Source organism: Sander vitreus, chromosome 8, assembly GCF_031162955.1.
Source record: "Sander vitreus isolate 19-12246 chromosome 8, sanVit1, whole genome shotgun sequence".
In the NCBI taxonomy this organism is placed as follows: domain Eukaryota; kingdom Metazoa; phylum Chordata; class Actinopteri; order Perciformes; family Percidae; genus Sander; species Sander vitreus.
This window is the reverse complement of record NC_135862.1, coordinates 33,984,832-34,005,211: the sequence shown is the minus strand read 5'-3', so window position 1 is coordinate 34,005,211 and position 20,380 is coordinate 33,984,832. Positions and strand designations below refer to the sequence as shown.

The window sequence follows — 20,380 nt, the reverse complement described above, 5'->3', positions numbered from 1 at the left end:
CCATAGCAGCAGGCGGCGCTGCTCTGTATTGTTTCTCAGAAAATGAAAACCAGCAGCTGATTGGACAAACGCGTCACGTGGTTCTTTTTTCTCCGGAAATTCACAGCCAGACTGTCATGTCATGTTCAGAATACGATCTCATATTGTACTAAAATAGTTCACCGAAACGTGTTTCTGAAAACATTTTAAGCGAGAAATAGGCCGTGCAGTTTCTGAATCTGTCTTCATTTCAGATCAACAAAGGTCAGTTTAAAAGATTTTCGTCATATTTTTCATCCGCTCGCCATTTCCGGGTGACACACGACTGCCCTGTCTCCAGACTGAACATGTCAGGTCGGCCAAAATGAAGGCCGACAGCTCCTCCGACGGACGACGGTACAGAACACACCGAACAGACTCGAGTCAGCGACCTCGCCAGACTGTCCTACGGCCGATAATCGGGTTGGTGTGTCAGGGCTAATTTACATCTGCAGTCCCTAGGCAGGGCACAATTTAAATCCAACAGTAACAACATGACAACATCTAACAAACCAACAAGACAGATCACAAATCCTACATCAATATAATGCACATTGTGACACACACACACACACACACACACACACACACACACACACACACACACACACACACACTAGTGTTGTCAAGTTGTCTAGTGTTCGAGCCTAGCTTTCCAGCGGTCCCACTGTTGTTCATGTTCTGTCTGTGTTGTCTCTTGTTTGCTTGTTGTCAGCTTGTTTCCTTGTGACTTCCTGGTAACTGACCTTTGTCTCCATCGCCTAGTAAACTGAACTTTTCTTACATTGCCTGTCTCAGTGTCCTGACTTCTTCAGAAATGTTACACTTTCTGCCCTAATTTAAGGGTGTTGATGGAGAGTGGAGGAATAACACTGCACTGTTCAATATTTGCGAGTACACACCCTTTAACACTATCTTATCTAAAAAATCAACATGTTAACCTCATACCCCAATGAGCTGAGGTCCAGAGTCAACATTACACTAATTCTGTCACTACGAGTGTTCCAGCCACCTTCCATGAAGCATGAAGAGCTGAAACATGAGATCTGTGTGGAGCGATGAGAATGTAACCTTCCTCACAGTAATACAGCACATGAAACAAACAGAAATGTCATAGTTACATCGTCTTTTCCACATGGTTTTCCATTGTTTGATCTTTGACTGGAGCATAGGCGGAAATCCTAGGGGGGTTGGGGGGGTCAGTTATGTTAGTGTAATATAATGTAACGTTATCTAACTTGTTTAATAGCTTGTTGGATAGAAATGCACCCACTACAACTAACGTTAACACGGCGATAAGCCTAACGTTATGTGTGTGAACTGATATTAGGGTTAATATTGAAGATCTACAGTTGTGTTTTGCTCAATATGATGTTAAGTGGCTGATCAGTGGGTTTGCTGCAGTTAAATATACTGTATATCCTCTGTCCAAGACGAAACCTAATATTTATGTGGATGACGCAAGATCATTTTATAATTATAATATGACCGCGTGGTGAACCTATGAACCTAACTCATATTTAGACATTTGACGTTAAAGATTTGTGTTGTTGTTGCCCAGATAAAATGACAGAGAAAAGAAAACCAAACATAAGATCCTTTTTCAGTACACCAAAATGCCAAGTAAGTACAATAAGTCCTCATATCAAGATGGTAACATCTTTATAAGAATGGGTGCTTATGGAAATACTAACGTCACTATGTCACAGGTAAAGGAGACAGAAAGAACTGAGGAACAGGGAGACCAGGGACAGTCAGGTGTAGAGTCTCGGGGAGACCAGGGACAGTCAAGTGTAGGGTCTCAGGTAAGTGTGTTGAGCTTAGTCAGTATTTTTGGAGGTGTGTGGCCGTCAGGGTTAGCAGATGAGCTTTACCAGTGGCTCATTCATTTACATTATGATAAGCTAATGTAACAAGTGTACAAAAGCATTGTATTTCTTTTATATGGGGACACTTTTTCAAACTAAGTCATTATGTTTTAAGGTATTTTTGTGGCTTGATTGTAAACAACTTCAAAATAAATAAATGGTTTTAAAGAAGAATATTTTTGGTCAATTTAGTCAGCTTTTTCATTGAATCAAGAGAAACACTGAAAAGAAGGATAATGGTACAGTCTCCATGCTACACTAATGATAGTATTAAGGCTTTCATCTGTGTACACATGTCCTCTACAAGTATAATTGTGGCTGTATTATTTGTGTCCCCTTCAAAAATTGCTCTTCAGAAATGTTATGTTTATTGTCCCCCCCCCTACTGTTAGATGAGATGTACGCCCATGGACTGGAGCTCCGAATTGGCCCACCAACTGTTTATCTCCATCAACCAATGAACTTCTACTACCATTCGAAAGTTAGTAATCTGCTGTCACAAAGCCTGAGAGAACTGCTCTGTATGTCTCAATGCTCTTGATGCTTTTAGCGTTTACAAAGTCCTCCTTACAATCAGATGTTCTTTAATTTGGTGCACAAAAATGCAGCCGATAACAAGCTGGAATTAACATTTAGCACAGCTGTTCTTCGAACTTCACAACCGAAACAGAAGGTTAGTCTAGGGTTAGCACTGTTGGAATATCAGCTCAACATACAATGACCACTCAATCTGACCACTGAGGAGACTGCACACAGGGCCCAACTCAATATTTAGAGCTTCAAGAATGATCGAGGCTCACTGAAAAACAACCTGAAAACGAATTCAACATCCAAGTTCCAAAGGGATTCTCCCATCATGTAACACTGTGAAGACCTCCACTCATTCTTCTTCTTTTGAAATGAAAATAATACATTCGGTGTTTGAATTATGCTGTTTCTATCTTATTATTAAGGAAAAAAGAACATAAATATAACAGCTCATAGCTCATAACATTTCAACAGCAGTGTGTCAAAACATGTCCAGATACTTTTACTGACCAATCATACTGTAACCAGGATGTAAAAGAAGTAAACAGTTGTGGGAGTTGTGGATAAATATTGTATATGGGCAAATGACAATTTGCAAACAAGAATAAAATACGTTAATTTTGCTCATTATGATTTTGATCTTTAAATGTATTTTCAACAATTATTTCAGAAGGGGAGCTTTTTGATGCATAAAAGTGAAAGATTTGAGAGGTTTGAAACTCATTGCAACCTGGTTGGCTGCGCAGATTCAACTGCTTGCTTTCTTGCATCAAACTGCTCCCGTCCTCTGTTCTTTTTTTTTTAACGCTTTTAACGTTAGTCCCCTACACGATATTGCCTTGTCAAATGCAGTGACGTGGTCAAGAGCTTATGTGAGCTTACCAGCAGACAGAAGTTCATCCAGGACATTGAGGATATTCAAGGTGCTCTCCACATCCCCTCCACTCTGCACAGACAAAAAGAACAAAGACAGAAAATACACAATGAATGCAAAAGCTTATCTTATCTGAAATGATTGCCTACCCTCATCAGAATGTTGTATTCTCTATGGCCATTTAACCCACATTAATACCGAAACAGACTCTTTGGTTTCATATTCACCATGGCAACTATATACCATTTTTTTTTTTTTTTTTTTTTTTTTTTTTATTATGCACACTGCTCAAAAGCTGCTAAACAGATTAATATTGTACTCTGAGCACAATCACAGTAAAGCTCAATCTATCTATGTTGGGACCTCTCAGGTCTGTGTGAGCCCAGCCATTCCCCACAACACACGAATGTGTGATTTTGTTTGATTAAGTTTATTTTAAAAACATGTTAAAAAAAAATAAAAGATAAATAAGAACATGTACATTTCAGTACGAGCAAGAAAACCAGCAAAAACAACATACAAACAAACATATCTTTCAAAATGATTGTAAATGATTCAAATAAGGATTTCCATGTTCAAAAAGGAGTATGAAGAAGTTAAAAAAAATACTTTTCTGGTCCTACCCCATTTTTCTACTTTTAAGAAGCTGTAGAGACTGATGTCTCATTTACTCTACATGTTGATATAAGGCCAATCTTCCCAGAAGAGTTTCTCATCCTGAAGGTTTAAAATGGTCTCAACGTGACTGAAGGCGTATGATGGCTGATTCAATTCTGCTGCTCTGACAGAAATCTTTTGGGTTGGCCAAACACCACCCTCATTAAAATGTGTGTTGTATGATGAGGCCTCCTCCTGTGGCCAACTCTCTGCCAGTTTAAATAGGGACAAACAGTGCAGAGTTGTGTTGAGTTACTGTAATGAGAGACTGTTGCTGAACACAGAAGTAACAGCCTCCCTGATTATGGGTTATGCTAGTTATGTCAATTGTTACCTATCCTGCCTCCTACTGCTGCAGCGAAATACAACACTTTGGTTTGGCTCAGCATGTCTCTGACAGGGCCTGTACGTGCCTCCTCTACGTCAGGCTGCGGCCGACAGTAACGTTACACATGGAGGAGCATCTGTTCCTGAAAGTCTTGATATGGATTTGGGGACAATAACATGGCTGATAGCTAGCATGTTTTGTTGTGAAACATACTGTCACATTATATTACTGATTGCCAACCGTGCACGATGTTATTGACTTTGACTCTTGCTAGCATAGCGTTAGCTTTCTGGCTCATAGCTGTCTGAGCTGAAGAGTTCTCTGAACTGAGCGGACTATACATATCTCCTGTTGCTAAGGGTGGCAAGTCGTATCTAGGTCCATCCTATTTACTGGAGCAGTGAACAACCTTTGCATTGCAAAAGAACCTTATGGAATGGGAATGATTGTTCTGTTGTTTTGATTGCAAAACGCATTAAAATATGAATAAATGGCCTAATGTTTTTTCATCTGCAAGTGACCACGGTATAAGCAGGTAAATGCCCTTCAATGTTTCAATTATAAGGTAATTAATGGTGGAAATTCAGCGGCAATAATGGACTCCAGAACCGTTCTGGCCTTGCCATTTGCCATTAATTCCTGATTGTCAGGAATTACCCCTCACACAGTGTAAACCCACCTAAACAAAGATCATGGATTCACTCCCAACTTGTATCCACACATGCTTCACACACATTTCTATAAGCTAATCCAAATGCAGCACACACACTTGAGACAGAGAACAGTTGATAACACAAACACATGAAAGGTGGATGAGGATTAGAACCAAGCACATCTCAGGTTTCAGAGCTTACACCATACAATTGAACTGAATGGTGCACATTTAGATTGGTTGGTCTTGGAATTAGACAATGTATATAATGCCCCTTTTGAAAGATTTAATAAAACATTAAACTCTCATAAATCTTGTCAAATGTGTATGCATTTAGTTCATCTTAGTGTGTAACATTGATCTGAGGAAAAAGCTACCCCCTCAATAATGTGAGGATTTCCAGTTTAAGTAATAATGCACAATAATATCAGGACAATATATGCCAATATTAGGTGGAGAAACATATGTTTTAAGCACATTGTTGTTATGCAAACCTACATTCTGACATTTATCTGAAATCAGTGTCTGCTTCGCTTTTCATTTGCCTGTACGCCTGAAGACTATTGGATGCATATCAGTTGTTAAATGGAATAGAATCGGCCCTTTTCTGTACTGTTGATGTCTCTTGCCTTTGAACTGTGACAGGGAATTAAAGACACCTGCTGCAGGGACGCTAAAACAGAATGAGTGACTGTCATCACATCGTTATTTACCATCAAGGACACAAGATGTGTGGGAGGTAGCCTACAGTACGGCCACACAGGGACTACACAGTAGTACTGCACTGGTCCTAAATTACTCTTTAACAAGTTCTGCTGACTTAGAATGGTCTGAATAACAGGAAAATGAGTTGTGTGCCTGTTGACTATCACCATCACACGTGGTAGTGAACTTGTCAGAGGGAATCCCTGGGATATTAATGACGTACCCACTCCAGCAACATCATACCTCACGTGGAGATAGCATACAGCAGCCTACTAACAGAAGACTGTCAGCGCCTGGCTGAAAGCAGAACTCTGCTGTTTACTGCTGACCATGGCAATACTTTAACAATGAATAGAATGTCCCAGAATAATGTGGGGCTACATGAGGCGAATGCCTTGTCAAGTCAGAGCATGACGCAGCATTCAGAAGGTGAGGAACAGTTCCTAATGTGGTCTCATCCAAACCAAGTGACAAGTGAGTCCAGACTTTTAGACAAAGTTATAAACTTGGATCTGGACAGACCTGAAGGAAATATGAGGCCTATATGTACTTCTGCATGAGACAGTAACAACACTGAAATAAAAAAAAAGGTCATAGTAAGAGGTGTTTCTCTCCTGCCCATTCTTGTTTTCTCTAGGATGAGTCAACAGCTGGCTCTCAGTATAAAAATGAATGTTCACACTGAGACATTCCGCCATTACCAACTCCATTCATAGTCCCATTTAATGTCACAAAGCTTTGACAGTATCTATCTCTGCTGTGTTAGCTGCCCACGTGGTGGGAGTGTACTCTCAGTTACAGTTACAGACTTATCGCTGCAATACAATATCAGGGCATACCGTGATGTTCTTTCAGTCATGTAGAGTTTCCGTTCATCTGTTTATAGATAGAGCTATCAAACTCTATCTATGAAGCTATACACATTCTCTCACATATCATACACAGAACAGGAACATTCACATTCGGCATGTTGTTATAGATTTGCTTTTGTTATAATGTTCCCTGTTTCAATCACATCTTATGTATGTGCACACCTGTGGGTTTGCATCATGTTCATGCTTTTAGTTTCACACCCCTTGATATACCACTCATTCAGTACACCTGCAACATGTTCCCTCTCTTCTACCACTCTTTCATCCACCAATCTCTGTCCAGCTGGCCTTGATGCTGCAGCTATCAGAGTCACACACACCAAGAGGAACCAAAATCAATTGCATTATATTTCTGAGTGGTAGTACGTTTTAAATCCGTCTAGTTTCTGTGTTGGCACCAAAGAATTCCTCTCAGTTAGTTAGAGTTTTTCATCTTCTGGGAACTTTCCACCACAAGAGGATGGGGCGATGTTGATATTAATGTATTATTTGGTGTTACTCACAAGCAACAGGTAGTTTACCGGTACCTAAAAGCATGGTTTCTCACTTATTGCCTCAAAGAAATTAATTTGATTGATTTTCCTAAATTACAAACAGAAAACTTATTTTCTTACCTACATATAGTGAGAAATATGCATATAGTGTTGGTGTTCCAGTACAGACTCTGAGAATTATGTCTCCTCTCCAATACAAAGAAGGTGAATGGAATTGAATGTGTGAACAATATATCTCTGAGAAACATATCTGAAAAGCTACAGAGCCTTACATCTGCATTCTGTCATGGTCCAATCAGATAATCAGAAGGACTTCATGTGTCAGATTGAGCCGAATCTCCATCATGAGTCAGTTTGTGAGAATGACAAAGTCCACTTTGAAGAGCATCAGTGAACCAGAGAGGAGTTGGTTGGTAGGGCCTGTTCATAATTACATATGTACAGGCAGGATGCCACGTTGTCTCATCACAGCAATTAAATGGAAGTACTGTGATTCAAAGAGTCCTTCTTACTTCTACCGGAGTGTCTTACAGTAATGTTACCGTCCTGCTTTTGATATTGATAGAGGTCAACCAAGTCTGAAATGTCAGCACGCAGCAACAGATCCCCAAATCTCCTGGGGATACATGACTAATTCTGGTGCCTCTGGTCTCATCATGTAAAGCCTCTGCTGGCTCATGTGACAACCTCACATAGTGTGCATTGCGTTAAATCAAAGACATCATGGACGTTTTCTGACGTGTATTACTGTAAAGAACTTTGTTGAAAATGTCAATAACTGCAACAGGTATTAAGAATTTCAACACTGTTCAGTCTGTGCAAAAAAAAGGTAACTGCTAAGTCAAAAGATAATAAGCCCAACACTTTCACAGGTCAATGCGGTTAGATTTGCAACATTGTATTTAAAATAGCATGAACAATATTAAGCAATGCAGTGTGGATCCCTACCTGCAGGGCCGAGAGGAGGACCTCTAAACCGCTGGAGGAGCTTGCCGATGCTGTCATAGCTGGGCCACGTCGTTCTGTGAAGAACAGACGGACAGACAGAGGGATAAACACACTGTTAGACAGACAGACAGACAGACAGATAAATAAACAAACAGACAGATGGACAGATGGACTAACCAATAGACGAACAGAACAAAGACAGGACAGGAGCACTCAGACAGGCAGAGATCGGGGGGAGGCAGACGGAGGAAATCCAAAGTGCGTCCTCACCACTGAGCACACAGCGTCACACACACATGAAACTGAAATCATCTGTCTCTCTCGTTTTCTCTCTCACAGCAAGCCAGACGCGCACATGCAGCGCTGCTGCTGTGTGTGAGGAGAGAGAGAAACGGAGACTCCCCCTGACTTAACTACCAGGGTCAGGCTCTGTGTTTGTGCGTGTGCGTGTGTTTTATATCACCTTGCAACACATTGTCGTACAAATATAATAGAAAAGGTGTCTCTGTGCAGTTTTGCATGGTGCTTTGTTCATGTTGTAGAGCTATTAGATACATGAAGATAAATAAAAGTGGTTAAAAATGTGGCTGGTTGTGTGTCAGTGCGTGTGTAACCCTATCCCTGCAGGATAAAGAGCTCCAGAAAACATTTGTGCTGCAGTGTTGAGAAGGCTGCCACTATAAAAAGGTCCTGACAAGGCCAGCTGGGCAGCTGCAGGACACACAATACATCCAGTGGAGACATCAACCAATAATGCTTTAGATGGCTGCTATAAAACAAACCTTTAAACAGCCCCTTTTTATTACAATCACCAAACTCTATTCAGTGAGCCAAGCCTCTGAAACCACAGACAAAGAACCCAACATGTTACTGTACTCCCCCCCCCCACAAACACACCCACACACACACACACACACACACACACACACTGCTCTGTGTACCAACTTCATTTCTATCAACCACTAACAACATAAGTGCAATTAGTAACAAAACCAGCCAAGCTGATTATTATTATTATTATTTAATAACATTATCAAGAATTAGGCTGTCAATCAAATAACATAGTTAATCACGATTAATCACTATTTTTAGTTCTGTTCGAAAGGGATATGGGACACATTGGACACATATGCTTGCTTTATGCAAATGTATTAATGATTGGAAATCAATTAACACAACAAAACAATGACAAACATTGTCCTTTTTTTCTGTGAAAATCTGTTAAAGTACGACATATTTTATATATATTTGAAATGTCTCTGGTGATTATAATTCCCTGTACAGTGTATGCAGCTGCCTGTCTGCAGTCCCCGCGCTGACTCACTCAATGTCCCGTCCACAGCACTATCTGATTGGTTACACATTATGAGTAACAGCTAATCAGCCTATCAAAAAATGGAATTACCAACATTGATTTGGACGCCTTGCTGTGTCTGCTGTGTATCTGATGTGTGTAGTTCAGCTCAGTTCTTCTCATTAGAGGTGATGACAGCGAGCTCTCTGTATCATCACTTCAGAGTGTTCGATACTCGCTAGCGGCATCAAGTCCATGTGATCAAGCCCTGATCCTGATCAGCTCTGAAACTACCCAGCACAAGTCTTTTTAGTAGAAATGATGAGCAGTGCGTGGGTGTGTTTGTATGTGTAATGGAGACAGACTGGGTCAAGTTGAAGGACACACTGATCCCATCCTTAATCCTAACTTTCAGTCAGTGAGCTCACAGCCAGCTTTCCAGCCCACATGAACTTTACAGGGCTCTCGCCTCATCTCACTCACACGCACGCACACACACACACGCTTTCAGAGATGGAACCAGTTAATAGGCCTTGTTATTCCCTTCGGGAACAGAATGCTAATCCACAGCTGAAATCACACACACTTCTGACAGACAGGATTCCCCTACATGGCTCAACACACACATACACACACACACACACACACACATACACACACACATACTACCCGCACATACACACACACACACACACACACACACATTTCCATTTCCTCAATAATAAGGGAAGACCCTGTTTGTTGCTTCAGCTGCCAGGTTATTTCACTGCAGACAACATTTAGGGCAACAATCTGCTGCTATTTTAAAGCCAAACACAGTTTGTCCTTTCAGGGAGTCACGTTGTCAGAATGTACACTCTAGCTTGTTACAAGGAAATGGGGGTTGAGGGCAGCGGCGAAGGCAGAACCCCTCTAGCGGCCGGCGACAAAGGCGGAACCCCTCTGGCAGGCAGCGGCGAAGGCAGAACCCCTCTGGCGGCCGAGCAGGATGGCAAAGGCGGAACCCCTCTGGTGGCCAAGCAGGACGGCGAAGGCGGAACCCCTCTGGCGGCCGAGGAGGACGGCAAAGGCAGAAACCCTCTAGCGGAACCCCTCTCACAGTAAGCCAGGTAGGACGGCGAAGACCCTCTGGAGGCCGAGCAGGATGGCAAAGACCCTCTGGGGGCCGGGCAGGCAAAGGGCCAGCTTGGCCTGAGCCAGGCGAAGGGACAGCTGGGCTGGAGTCAGGCGAAGGGACAGCTGGGCCAGGGTCCACCAACAAGGTAAATGGAACAGGGACAGGGATAGGCAATAAGGCAACAGGAGCAGAAGTCGGCCGGGCTGCTGACTGGATACTGGAGACGGGGGCCGGAGGCGGGTCAGTCGGACCAGAGTCGGGAGACAGGTCAGCTGGGCCAGGGTCCAGCAGTAAGGCAACAGGAACAGGAGTCGGCCAGGCCGCCGACAGAACACTGAAGATAGGGGTCGGCCAGGCCCCCGACTTGACACTGGAGGCAGGGGTCGGCCTTCAGAGACTCTGGAAAGCGGGTCAGTGGAGACTCAGGAAGTCCGGTCAGCAGGAAGTCCGGTCAAATGGTTACCTGGAAGTAACTTTAATGGACAAACGTTTGAAACACTCACTCAGTTGCCCAGAAGGCTGACCAAACCAACATATGTTGACACTTTAGTTGTATGAATAATTAACAATATCCACTTTTATATAATGAATAGTGTTGTACATTTGTAACATAGATTAATAGTGGTTGATGCCACAGGGCTGTGGGGGGGGGGCAGTGGTTCCATGACCTTTCTGTTCCATGGTCAGGGATCTAAGAATAGAAAAGTGATCAGTATGCTGTTTCTGTCCAACTCTTTGATATTGTAGCGATGCACATTGCAGGCTCTAGAGGCTGATAGTGGGGCTTCTGGTGCACTGATCCTGGAGCATTTCTGCTTTAACACTGATGGGATGGCTATCACACTGCCATTAAAAACATGAAGCACAGGAGGCCCTCTGTGATGAAATGTAGCTGTAAATCAGACAAACAGAGAAAACAAGTTGGAGAGAAAGACACCTTTTTTCTGGTTGGTTGATTAATGGTGCAGAGCCTTTCTGTGTGGAGTTTACATGTTCTCTCCCCCAGACTTTTTCTATGGTTCCAACCGGTAAGCCTAAAACATACACGCAGTTGCCACGTGGCTATAACTACTGCAGTGTGAGCCTCCCTCACTTCATGTTCATACTGGTTAGGAGAGGCGGTTATTCAACTTCATGGCATTTTTTAACGTTTTGTCTTTTCCATTTCCATCAGGGATTGTGATGTTGGAAACACCTCTCAGCCAAAGGTAGTCACAAACTAATAACACCTGACGGCCATTTCTTTTCACATATATGCTGATCACGAAAACGTACATATCCGTCTCACCAAGTGAATATTGCCACGTAGATGTCCGGAACAGGTAAATGCAGCCTGCAGGCACTGCTGAGGGAAAAATGCACTCTCTCTCTCTCTCTCTCTCTCTCTCTCTCTCTCTCTCTCGCTCTCTCTCTCTCTCTCTCTCTCTCTCTCTCTTCCTTTACATATGCAAAACATCTAAATCAAGAACTATTTACAGTATTGATTTCTGTTTGCACAACAAACTATACAGGATATGCAGTATAACTGTATTAATAATTAATGCAGACTTCTCATTATTATAAAAGGGTGATTGGTGTCTCAATGTGTTGATTCCTGGTTCTTAACTATTGGCCAACAGCAGGTTCCTCTCAGAGCTGCCTTTGAACCTGCTGTCTGTGTGCTAATAATACAGAGTGTGTGAGTGCTCCATGAGGACAACAAGGAGAGTGTGTGCGTGCACAAGGTCACAGATCCGCTGAGTTATCATGTCCACCTGTGTCCCACACACCCCCACACACACACACGCACACACACACACACACACACACACACACACACACACACACACACACACACACACAAACACATACACAGGCACCATACTTGCACAATCTTGCCGTCAAACCCCGTTTTTCCACTAGCGTGAGACTTCTCTGTGACGTTGTCATAGTAACATGGTGTGTGATCAGCAGTGTCGTGGTAGTGACCGGTGAGCTGAGGGTCAAACCACTTTACATTCCAGTGCAGCCAAGGAATGCTCAAAGAGCAAAAGTCAGTGTAACACACATTTCCCTTTTTACTCTTCCTGTGATCCTACAGCGCTAACTCAGTCTGAGAGCATTAACAGATCCGTCCCAAACATAGATCCACCTCATCTTGTCACTGGACACAGCAGAACCAAAACTTTCTGTTGCTCATATAATCTCTAACATTATCAAACTGTAGGAAAGCATTTTGTGGCCAGGAATGAACCAGATATGCCCCAGGTAATTCAGTATTCATATTCAATTATAGATATTTTGGCACAAACACGAACACATCATCACCTTCTCAGGTGACGTGTTGAACTTGTTAGCAAACAGCTGCCATGTTTCCATGTTTCCACATGCAGCAGTTACAGAGCAACATGATCATTCATCAGGAGTCTTTGTGTCTGTGTCCACCTGATGAATGTCAATCCAATATTCTCCCTCTTTCAGCTGTTTTTAGTATCCTGAGGGAAACATCTGTCTCTGTAGCTGCTGAATACTCCTCTGTGTTCACCAGCTAGTCTTTAACTGTCTGTCTGCCGCTGAGCAGGTCCACTGAGTTTATCAGAGCTTTCCAACTGGAACCAGCTGCTGCTGCTACACTATGAGAGCTGAGAGAGTGAAGCAGAACAGTAAAGTGTGCCAGACCAGACCAGTCTCATGGCAGTTTTTACAATTATTGAATCTATTAATTTGTGAACAGGGCACGATTATGTCATTTTTTTCGTGTGGTGATTATGAATTTTAATTTAATGTATTTAAATGGGAAGCATGTTTCGTAATCACAGCGCAACAACGGTAGGGAGTAGTATGAAAAGCAGAAAATCCATGTAGGGAGGTTGGTCGGGGGGGTGGATGGGTCAAACAATACAGGACTTTCACCACGGAGACCGGGGATCGTGTCCGGCATGTTGCAGTTCCTTATTCTCTTCCTAACCACAACCGTCCCGCTGTTGTCTGGGCGTGTCCCATGCGTGTGACAGTACCTTTCCCAGTTCTTCTTTTCCTAAACTCAACCGTCCCGCTGTTGTGGCGTTTCATGTCGCCAGCGCTGCTCCGCTTAATTTCCCTGTTGTGGCCGCGTGTGTGGCGGTCCGCCCTGTTTTTGTCGCCGCGTGTGTTGTTGAATTTCCCCGTTGTGCTGTTTAATTTTCCCGTTGTTGCGTCCCCCAGAGCAGCCCAGTGTCATTTAGGCAGTTTGTGAAATGGTAACGTTCGAAAATCGTGACCTGTACACGAAATAAACAAGAAAATCGTGACCTGTATACAAATTAATAAATCAAAATAACGTGACTATTTCACGAACTGGCGTGAGACCGGGTTGGCCAGACAGACAAACAATGAGCTGACACAATAAAGCTCAGTAAATGTGTAAATTTCTCGCAATGAAGGCTTTTCTTATCTTAAAACCCTACATCAGGTGATGATTCTCTGAAGGATCATCACTCTGAACATTTGTCATATATTGTCACATTGTCCTGTGGTACATTGATCTTATAAAATATGAATGGGTGCGATACACAGTCCTCCCAATGGTTTCACACTTCTTCACTGATCAACCAGTGGCATAACACGCCAACATGTGCTGTAATGCCCTGCCAACAAAAGCAGGGAAGAAGAAGAAGAAGAAGACTGCAAGCCAATAAAATGTATGAATGTGAACAATGTTTCATGAGGAAAGAAATGCATTCAACGTGTTTGTCAGAGCTCAAGGACACCCACATGACAACACTAAAGGTAAAGCTCTGCACGTTTTCTGTTAGTCAGCCAGCTGTTACAGTCTATCATATTAATAAAAACTAATGGTTCCTCATCATGTTTCTACATGTAAAGTGTTGTTTATATCTTTCACATTTACATGAGATACAAGTCTATACACAGAGAGAACCCAGGGCACTGCTGGGGACAGGATTTCTTTCCTCTCTTGTGTCACCATGTTTTGTCCCTTGACTGTCCTGCTCCAGAGTGGAGGTGACCTGTTACATGTCATTCCTGCAAGCGTGTCTGGGGGAGAAAACTTCAGAGACAACTCCAGAATATAGAAAGAAAAAAATATTTTCTACAAATCAATGAAAGATCTGTTCATTGATGGAATAGTCCCTTCCTTTGAACAATTGCGCATTAAATTTAGTCTGCCACAAAATCAATTCTTCAGATTCCTCCAAATACGCAATTTTATTAAATCCAATACATCATGCTTCCCCACACTACCTAACGTTACCGCTATGGAATCTCTGTTCACTTTTGATCCTTCAGTTAAAGCAGCAATATCCTTTGTGTATAATTATTTGTCAGGATTGCAGAAAACCTCTCTAGTCCTTCTTAAATCTGCACGGGAGAATGACTTGGGTCTGGTTATATCAGAGGATCAGTGGGAAAACGCTTTGAAGAAAGTTGAAACAGCTTGTACAGTTCAAGGTTCTACATCGCCTTCAGTATTCAAAAGTAAAACTTGCCAAAATACAGGTGCTGGTCATATAATTAGAATATCATGAAAACATTGATTTATTTCAGTAATTCCATTCAAAAAGTGAAACTGATTGAACTGAGTGATATATTTTAAGTGTTTATTTCTTTTAATTTTGATGATTATAACTGACAACCAATGAAAACCCCAAATTCAGTATCTCAGAAAATTAGAATATTGTGACAAGGTTCAATATTGAAGACACCTGGTACCACACTCTAATCAGCTGATTAACTCAAAACACCTGCAAAGGCCTTTAAATGGTCTCTCAGTCTAGTTCTGTAGGCTACACAATCATGGGGAAGACTGCTGACTTGACAGCTGTCCAAAAGACAGCAACTGACACCTTGCCCAAGGAGGGCAAGACACAAAAGGTCATTGCTAAAGAGGCTGGCTGTTCACAGAGCTCTGTGTCCAAGTACGTTAATAGAGAGGCCAAGGGAAGGAAAAGATGTGGTAGAAAAAAGTGTACAAGCAATAAGGGATAACTGTACCCTGGAGAGGATTGTGAAACAAAACCCATTCAAAAATGTGGGGGGGATTCACAAAGAGTGGACTGCAGCTGGAGTCAGTGCTTCAAGAACCACCACGCACAGACGTATGCAAGACATGGGTTTCAGCTGTCGCATTCCTTGTGTCAAACCACTCTTGAACAAGACACAGCGTCAGAAGCGTCTCGCCTGGGCTAAAGACAAAAAAGGACTGGACTGCTGCTGAGTGGTCCAAAGTTATGGTCTCTGATGAAAGTACATTTTGCATTTCCTTTGGAAATCAAGGTCCCAGAGTCTGGAGGAAGAGAGGAGAGGCACAGAATCCACGTTGCTTGAAGTCCAGTGGAAAGTTTCCACAGTCAGTGATGGTTTGGGGTGCCATGTCATCTGCTGGTGTTTCCCGCTGTGTCTGAGGTCCAGGGTCAACGCAGCCGTCTACCAGGAAGTTTTAGAGCACTTCATGCTTCCTGCTGCTGACCAACTTTATGGAGATGCAGATTTCATTTTCCAACAGAACTTGGCACCTGCACATAATGCCAAAGCTACCAGTACCTGGTTTAAGGACCATGGTATCCCTGTTCTTAATTGGCCAGAAAACTGGCCTGACCTTAACCCTATAGAAAATCTATGGGGTATTGTGAAGAGGAAGATGCGTTGCGCCAGACCTAACAATGCAGAAGAGCTCAAGGCCACTATCAGAGCAACCTGGGCTCTCATAACACCTGAGCAGTGCCACAGACTGACTCCATGCCACGCCACATTGCTGCAGTAATTCAGGCAAAAGGAGCCCCAACTAAGTATTGAGTGCTGTACATGCTCATACTTTTCATGTTCATACTTTTCAGTTGGCCAGCATTTCTAAAAATCCTTTTTTGTATTGGTCTTAAGTAATATTCTGATTTTCAGAGATACTGAATTTGGGATTTTCATTAGTTGTCAGTTATAATCATCACAATTAAAAGAAATAAACACTTGAAATATATCACTCTGTGTGTGATGAATGAATATAATATACAAATTTCACTTTTTGAATGGAATTACTGACATAAATCAACTTTTTCATGATACTGTAATTATATGACCAGCACCTGTAGATGCTACTTGTGATCGACGTAAACAGTTTCCTGCCACGTTGGCACATATGTTCTGGATTTGTCCTAAAATACACAATTATTGGAGGTCTATTTTCCAGACTTTATCTGATGTCAGAAAGACGATAGATCCAGATCCTTTGATTGGTATGTTTGGTGTCTTTGGAGATGGAAGTCCTCTCAGGGGAGCTAACAAAATAGTGGTAGCCTTTATAATGTTATTAGCACAAAGATTGGTTCTCCTTAGCTGGAAAACCCCACAGCCTCTGTTACAATGCAGGAAATTAGGAGGACCCAATCACTTGAAACTAGAGAAATTAAGATTAATACTGCGAGGCTCTGCCTTTAAATTTGAGAAAATATGGCGTCCCTTCATAGTCTGAATCTAAGCTTTAAATCTCCTCTCATGCGACTATTAGTCCCTATTCATTGTCATAAGTTTATTCAGATATTTATTTATTTTATTCTTTTTTTACACTGCATCAATTAATCCTTTTATATTGAACTGCTAAGCAACTATTATTATTATTATTATTATTTTTTATTATTATTATTTATTGATTATAATTTATTTATTAATGTATGCACATGTATGTATATATGTATGTGTATATTCATTTATTTTGTGATTTATTTTTTCAGATTTTCATTATAATTTTTTGTCTTCTTATTTCTTAAAAAATGGTTATTTGCATTGTACTGATCTGTAAAACATATGTGTTCTGAAAACCAATAAACACCACAAAAAAAAAATAATATATCTGTGAAATGTTAAAACCGGCAGTAATTTCATTCTTAGTCACATCAGTTTTATTTACATTTAGCAGACTTTTGTACAATTAGTACCATGACACCATAGGCGTACATCTCATCTAACAGTTGGGGGGGACAATAAACATAAAAAAAAGATTATTTTTTTGGGGCTTTTCCCTTCATTATAGAGTGACAGTTGATAGACAGGAAAGGTGGGACAGAGATGGGGGAAGACACGCAGCAAAGGGCAGCAGGACGGATTCAAAGCAGTTCCATAAGCACCCATTCTTATAAAGATGTTACCATATTGTCTTGATATGAGGACTTATTGTACTTACTTGGCGTTTTGGTGTACTGAAAAAGGATCTTATGTCTGTTTTTCTTTTCTCTGTCATTTTATCTGGGCAACAACAACACAAATCTTTAATGTCAGATGTCTAAATATGAGTTAGGTTCATAGGTTCACCACGCGGTCATATTATAATTATAAAATGATCTTGCGTCATCCACATAAATATTAGGTTTCGTCTTGGACAGAGGATATACAGTATATTTAACTGCAGCAAACCCACTGATCAGCCACTTAACATCATATTGAGCAAAACACAACTGTAGATCTTCAATATTACTTAGTTAGTTACTTACTTAGTTAATAATAATAAACCCTAATATCAGTTCACACACCTAACATTAGGCTTATCGCCGTGGTAACGTTAGTTGTAGGGGTGCATTTCTATCCAACAAGCTATTGGATGTGTTATTATTTGATTAACTATAGATGGAAACGAAGAAGATAGATGGAAAAGAAAGAAGAAAAAAAAAGTGTAAATGTGTGTGTATGCATGTATGTTTGCATCTGTGTCTATGTGTATGCATGGGTATATGTGAGCTGTAGGTAGGTAGATATACGGTGCAGTTCCACCAGAGTTCCACTTGGGACACTCACAGGCCAGTGCAGAATGAATGGGACTCTATGGAGCTATATCCCTCAAAATCCACTTGTCTCAGGATATAATTTTTTGTCTAGTAATTTGAATGCTGCATTCAAAAGGCTAAGAAAATACACACTGTTGGGTGTTAGATTTTTTTAAAGTAGCTTTTTTTTTTTATCTAAAAAGCCTTTTAAAATGTCAATGACGTCATACACTTATACGACCAGAGATACTGCTTTACGGCAAGCTCTGAGTCACTTCCGTTTTCCTCTCGAGGCATCGACAACACAGCTGACAGGTTAGACTCTCTCTGTTAATACAACACAGCTGACAGGTTAGACTCTCCCTGTTAATACAACACAGCTGACAGGTTAGACTCTCCCTGTTAATACAACACAGCTGACAGGTTAGACTCTCCCTGTTAATACAACACAGCTGACAGGTTAGACTCTCCCTGTTAATACAACACAGCTGACAGGTTAGACTCTCCCTGTTAATACAACACAGCTGACAGGTTAGACTCTCCCTGTTAATACAACACAGCTGACAGGTTAGACTCTCCCTGTTAATACAACACAGCTGACAGGTTAGACTCTCCCTGTTAATACAACACAGCAGACAGGTTAGACTCTCTCTGTCAAAACACGTTCTAGAAAGAGGTTTGCTAATGTTTTAAAGACCACGCCGAAATATTCACTCTGACATTCTGGTTCTGCTTTGGATGCCATCAAGCGGGATCTCCGTAATCAGTCCTTCACTGACCAATCAGCATTCATTAGCAGAATGCTAGCGTGTTATGGGCAACGACTCAACCTGTAAGAAATCAAAATGACATAAGTACTCGTTCATTCAACTTTCAACCTATAATCCATGTTGAACTTGCAAAAACTACAATCAAATCTGAGATTTCTCAATGACAATCAGGCGAAAGAGACAAATGTAGCTGTCTAGCTCCATAGAGTCCCATTCATTTAGCACTGGACCGCGATCACCCCCAGTGGAACTCTGGTGGAACTGCAACCAAATTCAGTACAATAGGGCTGACTAGGGAGTGGAAAGGCTTTCCGTAGACGGGCTTTGGTGTGGGTAAAGCAGGCAGTGGACCAAGGGGGGTGGGGGTCTTGACCCCCCCGACCCCCATGGGATTTCCACCTATGCATGACACACATTCACCGCTATACAGTGCAATGTCATAGTATTTGTACAGCACTGTATATAGCATATAATACACTTTGGAAAAGTATGTTTAGAAATGTTGAGTAACAGCACAGCTGGCTGTCAGAAAACAGCTGTTAACATGTGTCTGTCCGTCGGTCTGTCTCGCAGGGCTGAAGTGGAAAAGAACTATAACAGGATCTATGCTACGACTTCTCAGAGCTCTGCTTATAGCAACTTAACATGATACAGCCCCCCCCCCCCACCCACTATATACATAACCACACTATATAGATCCTAAATGTCACACTCATTTAAATGTTAACAATTATTCAATTATTCATGCATGCATGTATGATCAGCATGAACACATCTCTAATGTGTCATTAGACTGTTGGATGCTGCTCTCTGCTATTCCTCTGATCTGATGTGACATCCCATCACTTTGTCGGGACACAGAATGGCCCCTCACATTCAGGACATAACGCAGTCACATAGCAGAGATAGCAGTGCAGTTAGACATCGCTCTGCTTCTCTGTGACAGAACAGCCATAAGCTGTGCCACATTTCTGTTTGTGATTCTTTGCATTCTTTCTTTGTCACTCAGCAACAATGTGTCAGATTGTCAGATGTGTCAGAGGATTGTAATTATGAAGAGCCCTTTGGGATTATGACTGTCAGGTGAAAAGATTTGTAACAGAACCTCAGGTTAATATTATATATATAGTATATTATATTGTTTCTGTTGTATTTGTATTTTATTCTATTGATTATTTTTACCATGTTTTTTATTGTCTATGCACATTGTAAAGCACTTTGTGACCTTGTCTGTGAAAAGCGCTGTATAAATAAAATTTACTTACTTACTTACTTACTTATTATATATAAAAAAAAAATTAAACACAAATAATGCTCACTATAGGGTTATATGATAGTTTAACTCTGCTGCTCTCTCTCTCTCTCTCTCTCTCTCTCTCTCTCTCTCTCTCTCTCTCTTTGTAGAAATATATATGCCTAACACACATAGACACATACACACCCTCAGACTCAGCCTACCTGTCCAGCTGCCCTGCAGCTCTCTCAGAGTTCCATTCCAGGTGAAATTACTTCGTCCGTAAGCAAACAT

At 41.5% G+C, this 20,380-nt stretch overlaps 1 protein-coding gene across 1 annotated transcript in view; it reads right to left on the bottom strand.

Annotated features, from left to right (window-relative positions):
* The window catches only part of agbl1 (AGBL carboxypeptidase 1), a 110,814-nt gene extending 90,434 nt beyond the window's left edge, over window positions 1-20,380 (bottom strand). The window contains exons 1-3 of the mRNA XM_078256184.1: window positions 20,311-20,380; window positions 7,945-8,018; window positions 3,297-3,360 (exon numbers count right to left, since the gene is read on the bottom strand). Coding sequence (XP_078112310.1) covers window positions 3,297-3,360; window positions 7,945-8,018; window positions 20,311-20,380 — 208 coding nt within the window. The remainder of the gene's footprint in view (window positions 1-3,296; window positions 3,361-7,944; window positions 8,019-20,310) is intronic.